The 20,342-nt window shown below is 37.6% G+C and overlaps 2 protein-coding genes and 1 long non-coding RNA gene across 4 annotated transcripts; 1 reads left to right on the top strand and 2 right to left on the bottom strand.

The window, feature by feature from the left end:
• Positions 1-7,348: 7,348 nt before the first annotated feature.
• Positions 7,349-9,925, bottom strand: LOC120302570. The gene is made up of 2 exons (XR_005555169.1): positions 9,394-9,925; positions 7,349-8,417 (listed from the first exon to the last, which is right to left on the bottom strand). It is a non-coding gene; the product is annotated as an uncharacterized LOC120302570 (long non-coding RNA).
• A 2,803-nt stretch (positions 9,926-12,728) lies between these two features.
• MARVELD1 (MARVEL domain containing 1) lies at positions 12,729-13,878 on the bottom strand. Its single transcript, XM_039331151.1, has one exon. It carries the CDS (start codon positions 13,736-13,738, stop codon positions 13,211-13,213), a length of 528 nt encoding a protein of 175 aa, XP_039187085.1. The 5' UTR covers positions 13,739-13,878; the 3' UTR covers positions 12,729-13,210.
• Positions 13,879-16,372: 2,494 nt separating this feature from the next.
• AVPI1 (arginine vasopressin induced 1) lies at positions 16,373-19,782 on the top strand. 2 transcript variants are annotated; one of them, XM_039331089.1, is made up of 3 exons: positions 16,373-16,648; positions 17,918-18,278; positions 19,384-19,782. In XM_039331089.1, the coding sequence occupies exons 1-3, from the start codon at positions 16,627-16,629 to the stop codon at positions 19,607-19,609; spliced, it is 609 nt and encodes a 202-aa protein (XP_039187023.1). In that variant the 5' UTR covers positions 16,373-16,626; the 3' UTR covers positions 19,610-19,782. The 2 variants fall into 2 exon arrangements, with proteins under 2 accessions (XP_039187023.1, XP_039187024.1); XM_039331090.1 differs by having other exon boundaries at positions 16,373-16,555.
• Positions 19,783-20,342: the final 560 nt, after the last annotated feature.

Consider the following 20,342-nt stretch of genomic DNA (forward strand, 5'->3'; position numbering starts at 1 on the left):
AACAAGCTTCTCGTGTTATGACTGAAGTCAAACAACATAGCTAAGCCCCAATATGGTTTGCTTGTTTGGGGTCACGTAGCTGTTGGAGAGCAACGTCCCGGTTTTGGGAAAGTAATTCAGGCCCCTTCTGCACCCTGAAACCAGAAGAGGTCCTCGTTTCCAGGAGCTTTCTCCAGAATAACAAAAACAGAAGGGGGAATAGAAAGCTGCGGCTTTAGTTGCAGGAGAGGAACCGTCTCTTACATTGCTCTTGAGTTTGCGCAAGTATTTCGGGTCCAGTGGGCAGCGCAGGAAGGGGAAGCAAGCCACAAAAACGGTTTTAAGTAACCATGTCATCATAGTGCCTGGGTTTTCTGTCATTTATGGCGCGGGGTGTGGGGCGGACCTCCTGATTGAATGAAAGGTATGGTTAGAAGAAAAGATTTAGATGACTCCATTTATGCTCACAGCCTTGTGTAAAGCAGCTTCTTTGGAATATGGTATCTGCCATTAAAAACCGTTGTAAATAAGATAATTCAGAATGAATGTGAATTACAGTCATCTGGGCAAAACGTTTTCTAAATTTAAATCCTGTAGTCAAGGTTATTAGAATTAAATTAGAATTGAAATTAGAGTTGACAAAGAAGATATCCAAGTGGTGGTTAGCTTCTGACTTTTAGGATCAACTGTCAACAGTAAAGGAACAAGCAGTCAAGAAATAGGCTGCAGTCTAGCATTCAGCAGAGCAACCACAAAGGCCCTGGAAAAGACTTTCAAATGCTGTGATGTGTCTGTGTTTACAAAGATAAGAATCATGCAAGCCACAGTATTCCCTATGACACATTATGGAAGCAAATTTAGACTTTGAAGAAACACAATCAGAAAAGTCTCATAGGGGTTTTTTAAAAAGGCAATTGGACTGTTTTTTCCTTGAGCAAGATGTTTCACTTCTCATCCAAGAAGCTTCATCCATTCTGACAGGATGGTGGGGGTGATGAAAATATTAGTTCTGAGAGGATGTGGGAGGGGGAGAGGGTTGGAAGGATCATATATTTTTTTTTTTGCAGTCATATAGTCATTAGCACACTCCCTGAGAGCTCTTGAGGCCACTTGGTGGTTTATCAGAAAAGTATTGATGCATTTGAACTTCAGTGTTGGAGAAGACTCCTAAGAATACCATTGGCAGCCAAAAAGACAAACCAGATCAACCCAGAGTTCTCTCTTATGACACAAATGACCAGTCTCAATTTATCTTACTTCAGACACATTATACAAAGATCCAGCTCTCTACAAAAAAAACTTTAGTGCTGGGAAAGGTGGAAAAAGGACAACCAGCAGCAAGTGTGGCAATGAGTGTACCAGTGAGAGATTTAAAAAAACAGATAGATCTTCATAGAGAAAATATATATGGTCACAAGGAGCTGAAAACAACTTTTGGCACATAAAAATAATCTGAACAGTATATTGATACAATTTTTTAAAATTTGTTTTTCTTTGTACAAAAAGTCTGATTCTATACACGAATTAATAGACTATATTAATAGCTATATTATAGCTAATTGCCATAATAGAAATGCCTCCTAAATATTCATTTAGTGAAGAACTGTAAAAAAATTAAGAGCTGCACCTGAAGACACATGTTCTTATGTTGTAATGCACAACTAAAATTTTGGTCAAGTAATTACACTTCTTTATTTAGAAAATGTATAATGAATTCTAATGTCATACAAAGACCAAAATTCCATTTATGAAAACATTTCCATTGTTTGCCACAGATTTAAAAACTAACATGGGAAAGTGATTATGTGCTGATCACACACTGGTGTATTCTACTGATGCTTCAATAGAAGTTAAGATGATACCCATAGTAATCTTTAAATATTAAGAGAGAATTGTAGTAAAAATGTTGGCATGTTAAGTGAAGTTTCTACCATGTTATATGGAAAGGGTGTTGCTAAATTCAGTTCACAAATAACTGAAGTGATTGGATTTTGATCTAACAACAAAAAAAGTAATTTTTGTGGCATAAGAACAAAAAGTCAATCTGCAGATTGAAAGAAACAGGCTCTGAAAATGTTAATTTGAATCTAATGTATATTTTGCATCAGGGTGGATTTGATTTAAATCCACTTGATTTAAATCATAATTTTTAAAGAGCAGCTGTCATCTCTGTCCCGCAGTGATTCCTCTGGTCCGCTGTTGACTCACCAACAGTCCCATTCACTTTAATGGGATAGCTGGTGATCCTGCAGTGATACAACAAGGTGAGGGACATGGCGGGCAGCAAGTGAGTCGATGCCCGCTAACAGGCGCTGCCATGATGGATCTGAAATGACAGGTGCTCTTTAAATGTAAAGACTCATTCTTGCTGGTAGTTAGAATCCTTAATATTATTTGCAAACAAAATGAAGGTTTCCTATTTAGAATAATCTGTCAGGTTAGTAAAACAGCGATATCAGAACTGATTTTAGGTTAATAGGTTAATCACACATAGTTGGAGAACTACTCAAATTCTTTTATTTAATTAAAACACTTCAAGCCTGGTACAGATGCATTTCTCTCCAAAAAATAGTTTGTAGTGTACATAGATTTGCAAAACAATGGGATAAAGGAACATTCCTGAACCTTTATGATTTATCTCATGGTTACTGTGAAATTGTGTGAATGCATCAATGCAGTGCATGTTATCTCAGCTTGCAGAGCTTGGATTCATTGAATGAGTTTACCAAAAATGTAAATGTTGCAGAATATACAGCTTCATGCTACATAACTTAAGTTCCATTTCATGCTGAATAAACTAAATTATTAATGTATCTTAAATAGAAAACTATATTTAGATAGATTTTTACTTTAAAAACATTTTATTAAAATAAATTTGATAAAAATAAAAAAGTTAAATTTAAATTTTAAAAAATTCAATTTAAATTTTAAAAAATCAATTTTTTTATTTTTTTAAAAAAAATCATTGATTAACATATTATCCCTTAAATTAGTCTTTCATTATCAAGATTTACAAGTGCTTCCATATTTATGCTATTACAACCATAACTTTGAAATTTTTTATTGATTTGGAATGTCAGCAATTTCTCAACAAAAGCAATGCTCATTTGGGTTTCTTAATATCTATTGTCTATCATGTTATATTAATTCATTCATTTTGTTTATAAACCATAGGAAAGGGCTTTGGGCTGTTTTATTCTCTTTTTCTCTCGGTTTTGGTGGACCGGAACCCACTGGTGTGTGTTCACCACGTGTCGCATTTTGGTTTTGTGTGCTGGCAGACAACAACTATCCAATATGCTACTAATACTGTAGTCAACAATAAAACTTAGCATTCACAAGAAAGCCACTAGGTGGTGGTAGAAAACAGACTTTAAACTTTACCGTGAGAGTTTGGAAAGATAGGAAGAAAAGTAGTTTCCTCTGTCAGTAATTATCAACGCCTGTTTTTTAAAACATTCAAAATCCATAATGAAAAGTTTACTGCAAACAATCAATCAAAAAATATAGACAAACTTTTGCAATTATAAAAAAAACTCTCCACAGCTGTGAGATGAGACCCATAGAAACTTCTTACATAGATAAACTGCCTCAAACCCTTTCTTATCTCAGATTGTCACATGTACAACTTGAGCCAATTCTTATGTATAAATGACACAAATAGAAATTGATTTTATAGATTTCAACATTTTTAACATTTCAGTAGTTGGGCCAGGCGCTATTAATATCAAGAGCTACCAAGCAGTTTCTATTTCATATTTAAGCCTAAATACTAATTCTAGAAAATTCATTTTCTGTCCAAACTATCTCAGACGTCACACATCAGAGGCATGACTTGAATAGGTTATTCAGTAAATAGGGTCTTAGATTTTACAGGAAGCTATACTAGTAAGATTATTAAGCAGTTGGTATGTGAGCCTTTAGAAAAGAACACCTTGCCTGGCAACATGGGTTTATCAAGAGTAAATTATGTCAAACCAATCTAAATTTCTCTTAGATTCAGAAACCAATTAAGAGTATGTAGTACACACAGTATACCTCCTATTTAGCAAAGCATTTGATATTCCTTGATATTTTAGTAGAATATATGACAAAATATGAGTTGGACTATGCTATCATTAGATGGATATATAGTTGGTTCAATAATCATAACTCAAAAGCATGTTGATGCTCGACATCAAGCTGGAACAAAGTGTTGAATGAGAAACTTCTTTTTAGGTCCTGAGCTATTCAACATGCTTAAAATGATTTGCACAGAGAATTAAAAAAAATACAATTATCAAATTTACAGAAGATACAAAGATAACTCAGATAGCAAATAGCTCAGAAAACTAATTCAGAATAATTTTTGAAAACTGAAAGAATGGATAGAAAATAGCAAGTCACCTCTAGACAATGTATGGCACATAAATTTCAAGAGACACATGCAAAATCCTATGGGATGAAAAATCAAAGACACAATTATAGAATAAAGGAAGCAGATTAGGCAGCAGTACATCAAAAAGATTGTGATATCTTGGTGGATTACAAGATGAATATGAACCAGTAGTGTAATAGAGCTGCAAAACAAACACCAAATTTAATCTTAGCCTACATCAATATACTATAATTAAAGAAACCATATGAAAAGACGTCTTTGTTCCTCTGTTTTGCATTAGTCAGACTGTACCTAGAATAGAACATATAGTTCTGAGTATTGCATTTTAGGAAGAACGTTGGTAAACTGAAGGGGGTCAAAAATAGATCTATCAAAATGATAAGGGACCTGGAAGAAACAAAATTAGGAATAGTAGGATGCATTTGTTATGTTTTGCCTTGAAAAACAGGGTAGTTCTCTTCAAGTCCTTGAAAGTCTATCATGGAGAGACCAGGGGCACTGCTTAGTTCCAAAAGACTGGATAAAAAAGTGGGTTAACATTACAAGGAAGGAGAGTTAACAATATGAGTTTTTTAACAGACTGCTTTGGGTGGTGGCCTGTCCCTGGCTATCTATCAAAGATTCTGTTGAGGTCAATGTCTGCATTATATAGAGGGCTGGCCTAAATGATCATTCTAACCCTTTCCAAGCCATAATTGCCCAATTCATCCTCTCTTACTGCCATACTTTTTACCAGTTACCAGTTATTTATCTGCAATAAATTAGGCCACCTAAATTAGAAACAACCTAGGTGACTAGGTTTAGGTCTTAGACTGGAAAAGTTGATAAACATTTATCTACCAACTCAGAGAGGATCAGCATTGTAGATATTGATCAATAATATTCACTCTAGAGGCCTTCATCTTATAGTGGATTAATTCAGAATTCTTTTTCTGTAGGACCTTAACATATTAAGTCCTGATTGTTTAAATTTTGTAAGACATTCTGTTACTTATGTGAGAGGTAGCCTATGAGTTTTCTTGGAGTTTTGCTGTCCCCTACTTTACTATATGGTGTTATTGTTGCTGTCAGAACCCTGAAAAGTAACTTGTGTGCCCTATAATAAGTTTCAGCATTTCCTCATAATGGCTCAAGTACATTCCTGCTGTAGTGGTCCCTTCCGTTGAGTTATTCCATGGTTTTTATCAGTTCCTTTTTCCTTGCATAAAAGCTCTTCTTATGCAAAAAACAACTCTTTCAGCTTTGTCCAAGATGTCTTAATGCTCTTTCATGCATGATTTTCCTATATGAATCCTTCACTCTATCCTAGAAGCTCACTTCCCACTGACTGTCAGGAAGTGTTACAGTCTAGTCTCGTTCCTTTCTTCACTGTCTGGGCTTGTCTACTGATCAAAAACAACGGTTTTGACAGGCTGTTGTAGGATTAAAATAATACTCGGAGGGAAGATCTGAAGCTTGAATAATTATTGCTGTCTTCACAATGACATAGGGATATAATTTGGAGTGCTCTCATTATATAATACTTCTGTAATATCCACAAAGCATATATCGGTGGAGATTCTCAATCATCCAGGTCATGGTTGTCCCCAAACGTGTTTTTCAAAAAACAACTTTCCTAGTTTTTTCTTGAAAACGCTTTATTTCTCATCCAAGAAGCTTCTTCGGTTGAAGCTTGAAATGAACTGAAGAAGCTTCTTGGATGAGAAGCTAAATGTTTTCAAGAAAAAACTAAGAAAGTCCAGTTGCCTTTTGAAAAGCACATTCGGGGCACACAGAGCAACAGTACACTCACTGTGATCAATAAGACTGTATTTGCCTGTTCCTCTCTGCATAAATACATGTTGTAACAGCTAAAATGTATTATTTTAATTAGAAATGTAAACAATCTCATGAGTTGTAGTACATACAAAAATATTCACTCTACTTGAATATTTTCCTCATTCTCTGACTGCCCTGTATTGTCTACTCACAAACAATGATCACAATTGATCTTGTTATTACAACATTATCACTTCCTTGAGTAAAATTACCTTAGTTCTCCTGAAAATGATCTCACTTCCACTGCTTTGAAAAAGGCTTGAACTATAAATTCCACTTTCTGTGACCATCTAGCCATGATCTACAGCACACCAGAAAGTTTGATCAAAGTGGGGTTACCAGCATTTTATTCTGGCATTGTTACATGTGGACTGGTTTCTATCATAAATGAGGAGTGTAAAAATTCATCAGCATGCAGTGCTGTAACTTACATTCTGAGCAAGGATTGTTGGTTTTGCTTCAAATTATTATCCTTTTGCTGCTTATATTATTCATCCAATTTAAAGCAGATCCTGTCCAGTATCATAGTCCAACATATTTATATTGATAGAAAATAACTTCCCATTTCTGCTTTTCCTCATTACTAATGACTACAATCTTTACTGCCACTAAACTAATTTCTATAATCTATTAGAACTGTTTTCAGCATCAAAATATTTCTTTTAAAAAAAATCACCGAGTACCCTGAATGTTTAAAGTAATATATATTGAGATTTGTCTCTATCTAGCAGTCAATAATTTATTTAATTTATATCTCACCTTTATTATTTTTATAAACAGTTCAACGTGGCAAAAATATCTAATATTCCTTTCTCCTATTTTTCCACAACAACCCAGTTATCTGACTGCATTCAGTTATATCTGTGACATGCAATATTCTATTAAGTCAGTTTCTTGCCAACTTAAAATGAAGTAATGGCAGGAAAAACCAATGTTTCTGAATAAATTAGTAACATGAAGGTTGTGAAATCTGTTGTGGCATTTCTCCAGTTTGGTCTGTGATGTTTCAAACAGCTTTTGGGCCCAAATCAATAAAAACTATAAATGTCAATGATCTTTCTTTCCTGGTTATGAGCAAGTGTGAGTCAAAAGCACTATATTATATTCCATCCACATCAATTATTTACACATTTGTCTTTCTAAAAAAATGGTTATGCAATGGCAAATGATCCATCTATTAGTAACATCCAATCATTTATTTCAAAAGTAAAGTACCATCTGGAAGATAGCACTATAGGAGTTAATACTTAATTACAGGACTAACTTGGCCAAGGAGGATTTAAGAGGTTAAGATAACAGTTGATGACAAGTCATGCATACACAGAGAGAAGTTATCACAAAATCATTAAGTTCATGAAAGATATACATTGTTCATACAGTCTCCAAATCAGATTTCTTCCTTTATGTCTTAACAGTATCTAGAACACCAACCTTGCAGGAATAAGGCACAGGGCCAGTCCTAGCATTAAGTAACTAAGGCAGAAATCTCAGGCAGTGTACGTTGGTGCTGTGGAATTTAGCAAATTCTAAGTTATTTAATCTATAATTGCTATTTTTTTACAGCCAAAGATAAATGAGTTGCTTCTTACCTACTATTACCCACATTGCCCCTCATCTCTCTCTAAGTTATATTTTCCTTGTTGTCATACTTACGTTTCTCCCTTTTTTCTGCCTGCATTTGGAGAGGAAAATGCATATATGTTTAAAACAGAGTTATTTAACAGATTATGATCATTATATACAATTTTATTCAGAATCTCAGATAATTACAGAATTAAGGAAAGGATCTGGAATGTAATCTTTATCAAGACAGAATACATCTAGAATCTGATGCAGGAACAGAAATCTTTGTGTAAGGACCAAAGTGGAACTTTTAGAATATAAGGGGAAATTATCCAAATACCCCTAAATATTTAATCTATCTTATACAGCTTGCTTTGCTTTTCCTCTTACTGAGAATGCCTTTGTCCAGATTTTACGTCCAAGAATAATCTATGGTGACATGAGATGTTCCAAACGTAATGGGTGTTATAGCCATTCCCAGATATATTGCACATTGGTGAGAGCATGTTAACAGTAGCTAAAAGTGGCAACAACACTTCCCCTTGCTCTTCCCCATTCCTAGTAGATAGGATGGCACAGCAATCCTCCATTGATGGGCTGCCTGTAGCATAGAGCCAAATTGCCTTTGGGTTCAGCATGCTTGAAGATTAGGGCTCCATACAGAACAATTTCTTCATGCCTACAAAGAAAAAGAAAGTAACTGAATCCACATGAAAATTATCAGCCTCACTGATCGTTATCTATCTCTTCCTGCTAGAATACTGTCAGGCTGCCATGCCCTCCCATAACTCTTGGTATGGGCATTTGGCTCTTTCCCAATAGCCAATCAATTTCACCTTGTGTGAAGACAGGTAATGTCCCATTCTTCCTTTCTTCCCCCTCCATTGCTGCATAAATAGCAAGACTATTATATACAACTAATAGCCAGTCCAAGGACAAGGATGCACCTGAACAGCTGGCTTTGGGCAGAATTTTTCTTCTACAAAAACAATATAGGATAATGTTTAAAGTATTAAACTTAGATTGAGAAAGACCCAGGTTCAAGTTGATACGCAGCCAAATTAATTCATTAGATTACAGTAGTCCTCAACAACTATTTGTTTAATGACTGACGTTACAATGGCACTAAAAAAAGTGACATGACCAGTTTCCAAACCTACAACTGTTGCAGCATCCCCATGGTTATGTGATCAAAATTTGAGAGCTTAGCAACTTCTGACAAGGAAAGCCAATGGGGGAAGCCAGTTTTGCTTAATGACCACATGATTCACTTAACAACTTTGGCAAAAAGGTCACAAAATGAAACACAATTCACTTAGAAATTGCTTTCTCAGCAATTAAATTTTGGGCTTAATTGTGGTTGCATGTAGAGGACTACTTGTATTATTTAATCAGACCACTCTACCTCATGGGCTAGTTGCTGTGTGAATAAAATGAAGCCACCTTGAGCTCTTAAAAGAGAGGTGGAATATAAATCAAACAAATGTTTTATCCTTCTGGGCTTACAATAGGGTTTTTGATTTTGTTTAAGTGACGATGACAGATATCCTTCCACACTCTTTTTGTCTCTTAAGAATTGGATCTCTCTTCTGTTTGCCTCCTAACTTTCTGTTCAAAAAAATACTTCCCTGTCTCCTACATTCAAGGGATCTTACCTCAGGATCGAAGATGACATTGCCATATAAGTCTCTTGGGCTCAGTCTTTATAGCAGCAACACATCCTGGCCGAAGAATCTACAGCTGACTGGGAAGAAGGATGCCTTCTCTGTGAAGTAATTGCCATGGTGCCATTCCTTCATGTTCCAATGTGGGTGCACTCAGGTATGTTTTATTGAGCATAATAAAAGAGATGAAAATGGCTGAAATCAAGCTTTTCAGTAAGTAGATGAGGTTGATATGCTGAGGTTCAAGCAGATCAGTCATTCTGAAACCCCTAAAGCAAGTCCTAGGACATCATTGAGTAAGGGGGCTATTAAATTGGCTTCTTATTTGCTATTGCCAGGATAAAGTTCCTTTCTCATGAAGATTTTGTCAAGGGAGGGCCAGCTCCACCATTTGCACTATTGGTGTTGTTGTTGTTAATTGCGAAGTCGTGTCCGACCCGTCGCGGCCCCATGGACAATGTTCCTCCAGGTCTTCCTGTCCTCTACCATCTTCTGGAGTCCATTTAAATTCACACCTACTGCTTCAGTGACTCCATCCAGCCATCTCATTCTCTGTCGTCCCCTTCTTCTATTGCCCTCAATCTTTCCCAACATTAGGCTCTTCTCCAGTGAATCCTTCCTTCTCATTAGGTGGCCAAAGTACTTGAGTTTCAACTTCAGGATCTGGCCTTCTAAAGAGCAGTCGGGGTTGATCTCTTCTAGGACTGACCGGTTTGAACGCCTTGCAGTCCAAGGGACTCGCAGGAGTCTTCTCCAGCACCATAGTTCAAAGGCCTCAATTCTTTTGCGCTCAGCCTTTCTTATGGTCCAACTTTCACAGCCATACATTGCAACTGGGAAAACCATGGCCTGGACTATACGCACTTTTGTTGGCAGGGTGATGTCTCTGCTTTTTAGTATGCTGTCTAGATTTGCCATAGCTTTCCTCCCCAGGAGCAAGCGTCTTTTAATTTCTTGGCTGCAGTCCCCATCTGAGGTGATCTTTGAGCCCAGAAAAATAAAATCTGTCACTACCTCCATTTCTTCCCCATCTATTTGCCAGGAATTGAGAGGGCCGGATGCCATGATTTTGGTTTTCTTAATGTTGAGTTTCAAGCCAACTTTTGCACTCTCCTTCTTCACCCGCATCAAGAGGCTCTTTAGTTCCTCTTCACTTTCTGCCATTAGAGTGGTATCATCTGCATATCTTAGGTTGTTGATATTTCTCCCGGCAATCTTAATTCCAACTTTTGATTCATCTAGCCCTGCCTTTCTCATGATGTGCTCTGCATATAAGTTAAATAGGCAGGGCGACAGTATACAGCCTTGCCGGACTCCTTTTCCAATTTTGAACCAATCAGTGGTTCCGTGTTCGGTTCTCACTGTTGCTTCTTGACCCGCATATAGGTTTCTCAGGAGACAAATGAGATGGTCTGGTACTCCCATCTCTTTAAGAACTTGCCACAATTTGTTGTGATCCACACAATCAAAGGCTTTTGCATAGTCAATGAAGCAGAAGTAGATGTTTTTCTGGAACTCCCTAGCTTTCTCCATGATCCAGCGTATGTTGGCAATTTGATTTCTAGTTCCTCTGCCTCTTCGAAATCCTGCCTGTACTTCTGGTAGTTCTCGATCCACATATTGCTGGAGTCTAGCTTGTAGGATTTTAAGCATAACTTTACTAGCATGTGAAATGAGTGCAATGGTGCGATAGTTTGAACATTCTTTGGCATTGCCTTTCTTTGGAATTGGAATGTAAACTGACCTATTGGTATAGAAGCACAATAGTTATAGAAATTTGCCAAAGGCAAAGTGGTAGCCGCTCAGGACATTTGACAAAAAAGCAAAATATTCTGTGTCCAAGAAACATCTGTAATTCAGAGATACTTCTGGGCAAAGAGTAACCATCCATGAACATAATGAAATATTATATGATGTAACTGTTTTTGGACTCTGATTACAAGATTTGAATGAGCACAGGTATCAGGCTGTAATACTGTCCAGACAGCACTATCATTTCTCCATGAAATTCTGAATCCTGATACTGGATCTCAATACTATCAGGAGCTTTCTGAATTATGTTTCTGTTCAAGAATTGTTACTGCTATGAAAATGATTTTCCCACCCTCTTCCCTTTGGCCAAATTCTGAAGTACTGCATATTTATATTCAGAATTTCTCAGGCACTACAAAATTCTACTTTCACTTCCCTCAAGTTCAATTGAGTATAATGTTTTTATGCAAAATAAATTGCAAATGTTTCCAGATTATAACAAAAATATATAATGCCCTATCATCAAAGGAGCTACACCACACTTGGAACCTGGAAAATAGCTGTATCCCTTGCTAGTCAGACATCTTTATTGAGATCCAAATTCTCAATATTTTTAGAAAGTCTGTATAAAACAGAGGCTTCAGGAAGTAAACTTGTTTTTGAAAAAAATATCCTGCATAAAATTAAAGCATATAAGGAATTAACTAGAGAAAATTTATAATTCACCCTAATTCCAAATGTATCTTTAGCTAATTATCAGTAACTCCCTCCCATTTCCAGGTAGGGCCTCTGCTCCCTATCTTTTGCCCCGTTACTGTGAACATTACCTCCTATTTATAATGATTGGTTTGCTATAAAAGGGCTTCCAAATCTGGTACTCTCAAGAACATTGGACAAAAATATTTCTACAATTCTCTTCAGATGGGAAATAGAATCCCCGCTTCTGAAGGAAACAATTTTAGGGAAGGCCTCTTTAATGCAGAATATGGACTGAGAATTCATCAAAGTTAAATAATAATATATACAGCAACATCTATGGGGCAAGATCACAGAAGGTTATATTTGAGCAATTCTTTTGTGAATTGAAACCCATAAGATTGGTATTCATTCATAGAGGGGACATATTAAACAATACCCATAAATAAAAATAATTTCTGAGCATATTCAATATGTACTATTTTTCTAAATTTAATTAGCATACATCTGGGATTAAAAATTGGCTCTTTCAATTAGAGGGTACACAGTTTCAGATGGCAGGAGCCTTCATCCCAGTGGTGGGATTCAAATATGTGAACAACCGGTTCTCTGTGTGGATGCTGCTTCCCGAAGTCCATTCTGGGCCTGGGCGACAAAAAATTAGCTACCGGTTCTGCCAAACTGGTGCGAACTGGCTGAATCCCACCACTGCTTCATCCCTGTTTTCTGAAAAACCTGTTACCATAATCATGCTACAAATGCTATCAGGGGTGTATTCAAAAGTTTAAAAGTTTACAGTAAATAATTATATATAAATATCTGTTTAAAACAGAATGTTCCTGGGTAAAACAACAGCAAAAAAAACCTCAAGAAGCCCATAGGATATAAAATCTGAACATTTCATTTCTAAGAATCAAAACAGAATAGCATGAATAATGAAAACCAATATTGTATAACAGAAGGTGATAATACTGAATTCTTCCTTTAGCAATCAGATATATTGGAAGTATAGATCAGGTCAAAACTTCCCAGACCCACCAAAATCTTCCTGCCAAAATGAAAGAAGACAAGAGAAAGAGAGAGAAAAAGCAATCCACAATCTGGTTCCCAGGTGTTCCTACTAAAATGCATCACTTTTAGCTTCTGGGTCATGACAGTATACATCCAACTGTGGATGAAAAGATCAGACATCTGGAGGTAAGAGCATTCATAATTGTCAGAAAAAAGAGGGAATGCATCGGGTTTTCCTTAGGAAGGAGACAAAGCATCTGGAGCAAGATATCTATAGGCTAATTGTATGCTAGGCTTATCCATCTATTTGAATAAAGTCTGTTCGTACTTCTTGAACTTCTTGCATCTATCAGATGATATCATGGTGCCCCTGGAAACGCCGTACCAAGCAGTAGAGTCCAGAGAGCAAGTACAGGAAGGCAGTTATACCAGCAAAGACAGCAGCGGTTAAGTAGGCAGTGTAACTGCAGGGCTGGCTGTAACCTTTCAGGGTACAATAGCTGATGCTCCGCGCCTTGTAGCCTATGATGCCTGCAGCAGCCGTGAAGAAAATCACTCCAAGCAATAAGTCATGCAGAATGTTTGTTAGGAGCCAGCGGGTCCCCAGCACAGGCATCAGAGTCCATCGGCCCAATAAACTGAGCCCAAAGAGAGCCAAGGTAAGAAGCCACACCAGGACTGCTGCAAAAACTGCAAAGTAGGTTGCGCCTTCATACTTGTGCGCCGCTAAAGTTACCCAGCAGACAGCACCCAACAGCAGCTGTACTATACGCAGCCCTCCTAACAGGCTTCGTAGGAAGGGCCTATTCAGGCTCAGAGATTCTCTAGATGCTGGACACGGGGGTGGAGGTGAGGAAGGGGGTGGTGGAAGAGGCATGTTATACCACTAGGTCCTCCGCAGCTCTTGTCTCCTCTGGTGCCTTCTTCAGCCGAGCAAATCTCACTCCCCTCTTAGGCACTTCCTCTGTCTGCAGCTGCCAAACATCTGCAGCTTAGCAGTTGTTCCTACACTAGGGCCTCTCAATTTCCTGTTCTAGCTCTCCCTTTCCCACCCTTACCCCTCCTTTTTTGGAACTTATTTCATTTCTCCTTCCTCTTACTAACAACTCCCTCCCTCTCTCCATTGCTCTGGTAGCTCTAGCCAAGAACTTAAAAAAAAAAAATCTGAAAGCTGCCTTTTTTAGAATTATAGTTTCCTTAGCTCTATTACTACTTGGGCCAACAAAGCTCTGCCAAACCAAAAAGATTTACTAAAGAAAACATGGACTTTGCAGACATCAAGTTCAGTTCCTCCCTTCTGCATGGAGAAGGGCCAAGTGATAGTCACTCATTAAACTCCCTAGAACAAAGAATTTGAAGATGTAAAGTTAAATGTACAAATAGTTTCTTCATTTGTTGCTCTGGCATTTAAATTCTGTTGCATTCTTCTTTAGATTGCAAAGAGGCAACTTTTGATTTTGAACAAGCATAATCCTTAGAAGATCTTTTAAGCCTTCCCTTCTTTTTGCTGTAAGCAAAACTTTTATCAGTCTCAAACTAAAGCTGATCTAATCACATCCATAAATAATTTGAAAACCACTCCCTTTTTGTTGAATTAAGAAGCTGTAGCATGAGGGACTTGGAGCTGTCCACCAAGGCATACTGTAACTGCAATGACTGGAGTAAATTTTGGATTTATAGTCCAATGCAAGTTACCTTTAAGTCAGGAAAATAAATGCTCTGTATAGCAACTTCAAATTTTGATCAAGGAATTTCAGCTGGCAAGATCCAGGAGAACCTCCTTTTCTGCTATGGTGCCTCTGGAATATCATGCCTGCCCAGGTGAAATCCACACCTCACCCTTTTGGCCCTGAAAAAAAAAGGCTTGGAGGCTTGGCTCTGCCAACTGCCTGGAGCCCCAATGGGGGAGTGGCATCCTGGAGGTTGTTAATGGGTTAAGACAAATCCCACCTCCTCCCCATGCAAATTTTGCTCCCTTCATTTCAGCTTGGACAATTACATTTTAAATGTATGGTCTTTATTGTTTTAATGTTTATATGATATTTTTATTGAATAACTTTAAGTCGCCTAGATTCACTTTGGTGAGATGGGTAGCATAGAAGTTTAATAAATAAAATGAATCCCAGATGAATCCCAGTCCAACTAAACTCCTTTTTTGCTGTAAATTTCATAATCTGTCTACTATGATGTATTTTAAATTCTGTTTCAGACTAGTTCACTTTTAATTAATTTCCACAACTGAACCTTTCATTGACATAAAAGAGCTTATTCTTTGTATCATTGTAACTTAATTTTGGTTTTTATATGCTGTTGCAACAAAGAAATTCTCATGTGCTGCATATAGTTAAATATCAAAGATAATTTTGATACGTGTGATCAAATCTGTGCTGACTCTTAATGACTACATAGAATCTATGTTTTGTTGTTTTTGTTTCCTTTTTGGTTTTTTGAATGTTTCTTTTGAGTGGTATGTAGATGTTGTTTATCTCTATGTGTCTGTTGATGGTTGACTTGCTGAATGACAGGCTTCCAGGAATTTTTGGACTATTTGATTTGATATATGTTTTCATACCTATATGTGGAAAATACCAAGAGTAAGTGACTTAACAATAAAAACTGTCCTTAAGCTGAGCTTTCAGTTTTTACTGTTAAGTCACTTATTCATGGTAGTTTCCACATATAGGTACAAAAACATCATATATCAAATCAAATAGTCCAAAAAATTTCTGGAAGCCTGTCATTCAGACAACTAGAAATACAAACAAGCTAATAGTAAATAGCCTAATCAAGGAACCACAAGATTACTCCCAGCAACACTAACAGGACAAGCCACTAGTATATAAAAATAAGAACAAACCTCACTCCCTACTAGCACTGATATTACCTAACTGGGTAATGAAACGTCTGCAAGGAAATTACCAAACTAAGAGAGCACTAAGGACCCCACAGTTCAACCCTGAGCTACATACATATATTCTCTTCTGTCAATATGGGAAGAATCAAGATCATGGTGCTAGGTTAGCCAGATTGCTTTTCTGACAGGCTGTAAGAGAACCTGGTGGTGTTCTGAAGTTAACACTGTTGTGTGAAAATAGCAGAAGGACTTTAACACAAGCCAATGGACAGAAACCTCAAGGAAACCGAGAAGCGGTGGGAAGAAAAATTGTAAACTGTGCCAAGTTGTTTTCGATACCGAGATGGGCGGCATATAAATTTAATGAATGAATAAATAAAAATCGCTCATGACTTTGACACTATACAGTTACAGGCCGTCTTTTTATATTGGCTGGCTGCCCGTATTTGACCTGAAGTGAGACGGTCTGTGCAGGAGCAGAACACAAAAACACACGCCCCGCCGAAAGCGATCAACCAGACTACAACATCCTCTCACCCTGCAGCCTAACTCCCTTCTTCCTGACGTCAATAATCCTGCCTGCCACGTGTTCCCAAAAGAGTCCTCACAGTCCCTCCCTCGTCCTCAATTGATTCGCTAGATTACAGTATTCTCTTCTGCATTTGGAGAAGAGGCAGCGGAACGGATTGGGTGAGAAGTATGTTGTCATTTCTCTCCATTGGCCAGACGTATCTTCTCAGGAGCCGAGTATGAATGGCCGGAGGTCGGTTTGAGAGGCTCTGCTGGATCTTCGAGAGCCTTTGAGGGGCCGGCGACGCCAAGCAGGACGGCAGACGCCAGGTCCGTGAGTGCCTGCAGAGCTGGAAGGTCTCGGCTTCAGCCTCGATTGCCGTCCTAAAATTCTGGATGGGATGGAGAAGGGCGGGGAGAAAGGTGATTCCTTATGCTGTTCAAAAGACGTTCGAAGATTTTCTAGCAACAATTCAGACAAATTCCTTTTGATGAAGTTCATTTTAGTTAGGTAGCATGCCGCCTTGACATCCTCCTGCTGCTTATCTTCCAAAAATCCAAAGTGATCGTGTGGGGGCGGGGGGCGGGTTCTCTGAAACGAGGAACTTGCCCTAAATTACTCAGTGGATTTAATGACTCGAAGGGAGTACTTATATAATATTAATAGTAGCTGACAGTTGCGAATATCGGAGATAATTCAGTTAAGGCCCATTCGATTGAAAGGCTACCCGTTAGTATGTATTCAAACCTAGGTCTCTCTGGAATTCAGGACCCTTCTAAATACTAGCGTCCGCAAACTCCGGTATTGTAGAACAAATAGGTGTTATGTATTGTAAAAGGATGCAGTTTTTACCTTATGAAAACTGAGACATTAGTGTTAGCCCTCTCGCTCTCCCCCCCCCCTTTAAACCAGATTCGCGGATTAATCGAAGTGGCTCATTGACATAATCTGCCAGTTTAGCAAATACGACTCCAGTTCTAATTGCTGATGGTCCATCGTTTGTGTTGCTCAAATTTCTTAGGTACTTTTTGGGACATTTGGTTGGGAAATCGTAGCTGTTGTTACTAGGCTTTGTCAAACACAAGGCATGTCAGAACTTGAAAGGCTGATGAGAAAAATTGGCCTGCTGTTGACTGAGAAAACTTCCCACCCCAAATGGATCCACCCTGGTACTCATCTCAGTTTAGGTGGAATAACCTGGAGCTGGTATTTCCTGCTGATTGAGTAAATGTGCAAGCCCTGTCTTGACAATACATATTCTGGCTACTACTACTGTATATATGAATTTCCATACACTGTTTTCACATTAAGCTGCGGCATCTGAATAATGCCAGTGCCCTAAGACAATGAAAAGTTCTGAATTAACACTCTGAAATATTGCATAACTGAATAACCACAATTGTAGAGAAAGGAGTCTGTCAGGATATTTTAATTTGGATTTTTGCAGAGTAGAGAGTTAAGACTTAATGACTTAAATAATTCCTGTCTGTTCTATGAGGAATCATATCTTCTGGGAGGAATTAGGATCAACTGTGTTATAAGGAAACTTAATTCTGACCTATAGGTACCTCAGATTAAGGCTATTAAAACATCTATGCATTTTGTTTCCACTTGGACCCAGGTTATGATACCATAGGAAGGAAGGGAACAGTTAACCAATCTGCTTCTTCCTGGTTTCATCTTTTCTACAGAACCACCACTAGCTACAATATGGAGAGATCCTAGCACCATGGGAACCCCAGCCTCTGTTACCTGTGACTTGCCACAGAATCAAATTGTTAAATCATGTATCAGAAAGAGAGCATCTGCCAATATTTTCCAGGGGGTGGGGTTACTGCAATTACGTCGTCTCTTCCGTAGCAGTGGGGATATGCAAGCAGAAGAACGAGCCCAGCTAATCTGGGAGCGTGCAGAAAGCCACTGCATTACTCGGGCCTTACAACAGCTTCACAGAAGGCAGAGAAAACTGAAGCTGCAAGCCAATGGGAGGCCTCCATCTGGAAAGGGCAGTAGTAGTAGGCTGCTAGAGTTACAGCACTTCAGTCACTTAAGGTATGATTTTGAAATTTGCTTATACTGTTTCTTAATCTTACTTAGATTGCTGGTACTGGAAGCAAGAATTTGTAGACTCTATCTCCTCCCCCAGCAACTTCAGTTGCTTTCAACTAAGAGTATGAACATATTTTTATTCTGGTTCACAGTTGATTAATGTACTGTATAAGGTATTTATTTAGGCTGGGTTTTTTTTTAATTGAAACTTTCTTGGTTTTCTGGCATGTATTTAGAAAGTAAACTCTTAGATGCTGCACTATTCAATTGTGAACTGTGAACAACTGGAATATGATATTTCTAATACAATTGGTATTGTATAAGTATTAAACAATAATAAAAGCATGTATTGGAAAGTTTCTTTAATAGGTGTCCAATCTTGAAGCATCTTGTTAAATTATATTCATGGATATTACAGTAGTAACAAAATTGATGTAGAATAGATTTTTATAAGGCTTTCAGAAAGGGAAAAAAGATTTTAGCTCATATAGCTGAATAGGTAAGTTGAATAATTTACAATACTGCAGATCAGAAGAGACAAAATTATAGGAAACTGCGGAGGGAGAGATAAAATGGTAAAATGCATCATGTGATATTTCAACACAACCTCTGCCTTTTGGAAGCTGCATTGTGATGTGCAATTATATAAGGGGCAGAGCTTGTGTCAAAACATCACAAGAAACATTTCATTGTTTTTCTCATTTTGTTGCCATCTGGGCTTGCTATAAACAACCCTGGGCAAGTTCTTTCTTCTCCCTTCCATTATTAAGGGTTGTTTTTTTAAAGCACAGTATATCCATCACGGCTAAACAACAAGCTGTAAATCAACAGTAAGATGACATTGTGAGATTATTTGGATTTTATTTTCCATCAGTTCTAACCAGCATGACTCATGGCAAATTATGGATGTAGTCTGAAATATCTGGAGAATATATTCTTCTGCTAACACAGCAAGAGGATAATGAATTGAAGAGCAGCTGTAAGAATTTTTTGTTACATTAGCAAACTAGCATCACAATGCTTTGTTTCCTAATCCCTATCTTGATTATCTGCTTCTAAGAAAAAAGAGTATAATGCAATTCTTAATGAGATTTTTGTTGACCCACAGGATTGAAGACTGTAATACATCTTCTGCTGCTGTTCATGGTGACAGTAGGAAAGAGATAGAGACAGCAGATGGAAGTGGCCACTACATTGCTTCCCAATATAGGAAGAAGGAAAATGAAATGGGTGTGACTGCATACACAATGGAAAATGATTGTGATCTTATGCCAGTGATTGTGACTGAGTGTAATCAGACTAGCCTGGAGAAGCCTCAAAGGGAGAATGTTTGACAAATGATTGCAGGTAACAGCAGAAAAAAATTTAAAAATTATTTTGCTCTCCAGCACTTTGGTTTGCTAATTTAGAGACATGATCAGTTTATGTCAAAGCACAAACACTACGTATTTTGACTATTTATGGTTTATATTTAATAAAGCTTCCTGTTTGAATGTAAGAGTCCAAATGTCTCTCTAGTCCAGAACTGCTTTCTCCTAAGGTCTTTGGGAAATTTACAATCAGAATGCAGAAGAAATTACTTTTCCTTATTCCACATATGCAAACTTACTGCTATTCGGTGGTGTACCTAAACAGTTAATAAATGCTTCTATATCTTCCATCACCTGATCTACTTTTACAAATTGTGTAGAGAAACCAATTTGGTCATTATGCATTATGTGGTTATATTTTGTCTAGCCTATGAAAACACATGTAGGCCTTAGTGTAACAGCTTTATGATATCATGATGTAGAAAGCCACATTCTTTCACATCACCAGCTTCATCTGTTGTTGCCCAGCAGAGTGCCAGAAAAAGAAGAATGCCGTGCCAAAAGTCTGGAATCATTTCTTGCAGTAAAGTGATATGAAAATAGACCAAGGGCTACATCAATTTTTAGAACTGTAGGCCGATTACCTTTGCCTTAAACAACAGTGAACTGGCAAGGTTTATTTAAATAAAAGGTTTTAGTGAGTACAGAAAGCTCTCAACATGTTTGCTAATCTATTGCAGATAGAACTAAATGCTTT

The sequence above is a fragment of the Crotalus tigris genome, unplaced genomic scaffold, assembly GCF_016545835.1.
Source record: "Crotalus tigris isolate CLP2741 ecotype Arizona unplaced genomic scaffold, ASM1654583v1 scf7180000024434.1680833, whole genome shotgun sequence".
In the NCBI taxonomy this organism is placed as follows: domain Eukaryota; kingdom Metazoa; phylum Chordata; class Lepidosauria; order Squamata; family Viperidae; genus Crotalus; species Crotalus tigris.

Bases quoted from the DNA above. Each gene is read 5' to 3' on its own strand.
- AVPI1 (XM_039331089.1), top strand. From the start codon at position 16,627: ATGGAGAAGGGCGGGGAGAAAG. The intron at 16,649-17,917 runs GTGATTCCTTAT...TCTTTTCTACAG, and splicing joins GGAGAAGGGCGGGGAGAAAG to AACCACCACTAGCTACAATA. The intron at 18,279-19,383 runs GTATGATTTTGA...GTTGACCCACAG, and splicing joins CAGCACTTCAGTCACTTAAG to GATTGAAGACTGTAATACAT.
- MARVELD1 (XM_039331151.1), bottom strand. From the start codon at position 13,738: ATGCCTCTTCCACCACCCCCTTCCTCACCTCCACCCCCGTGTCCAGCA.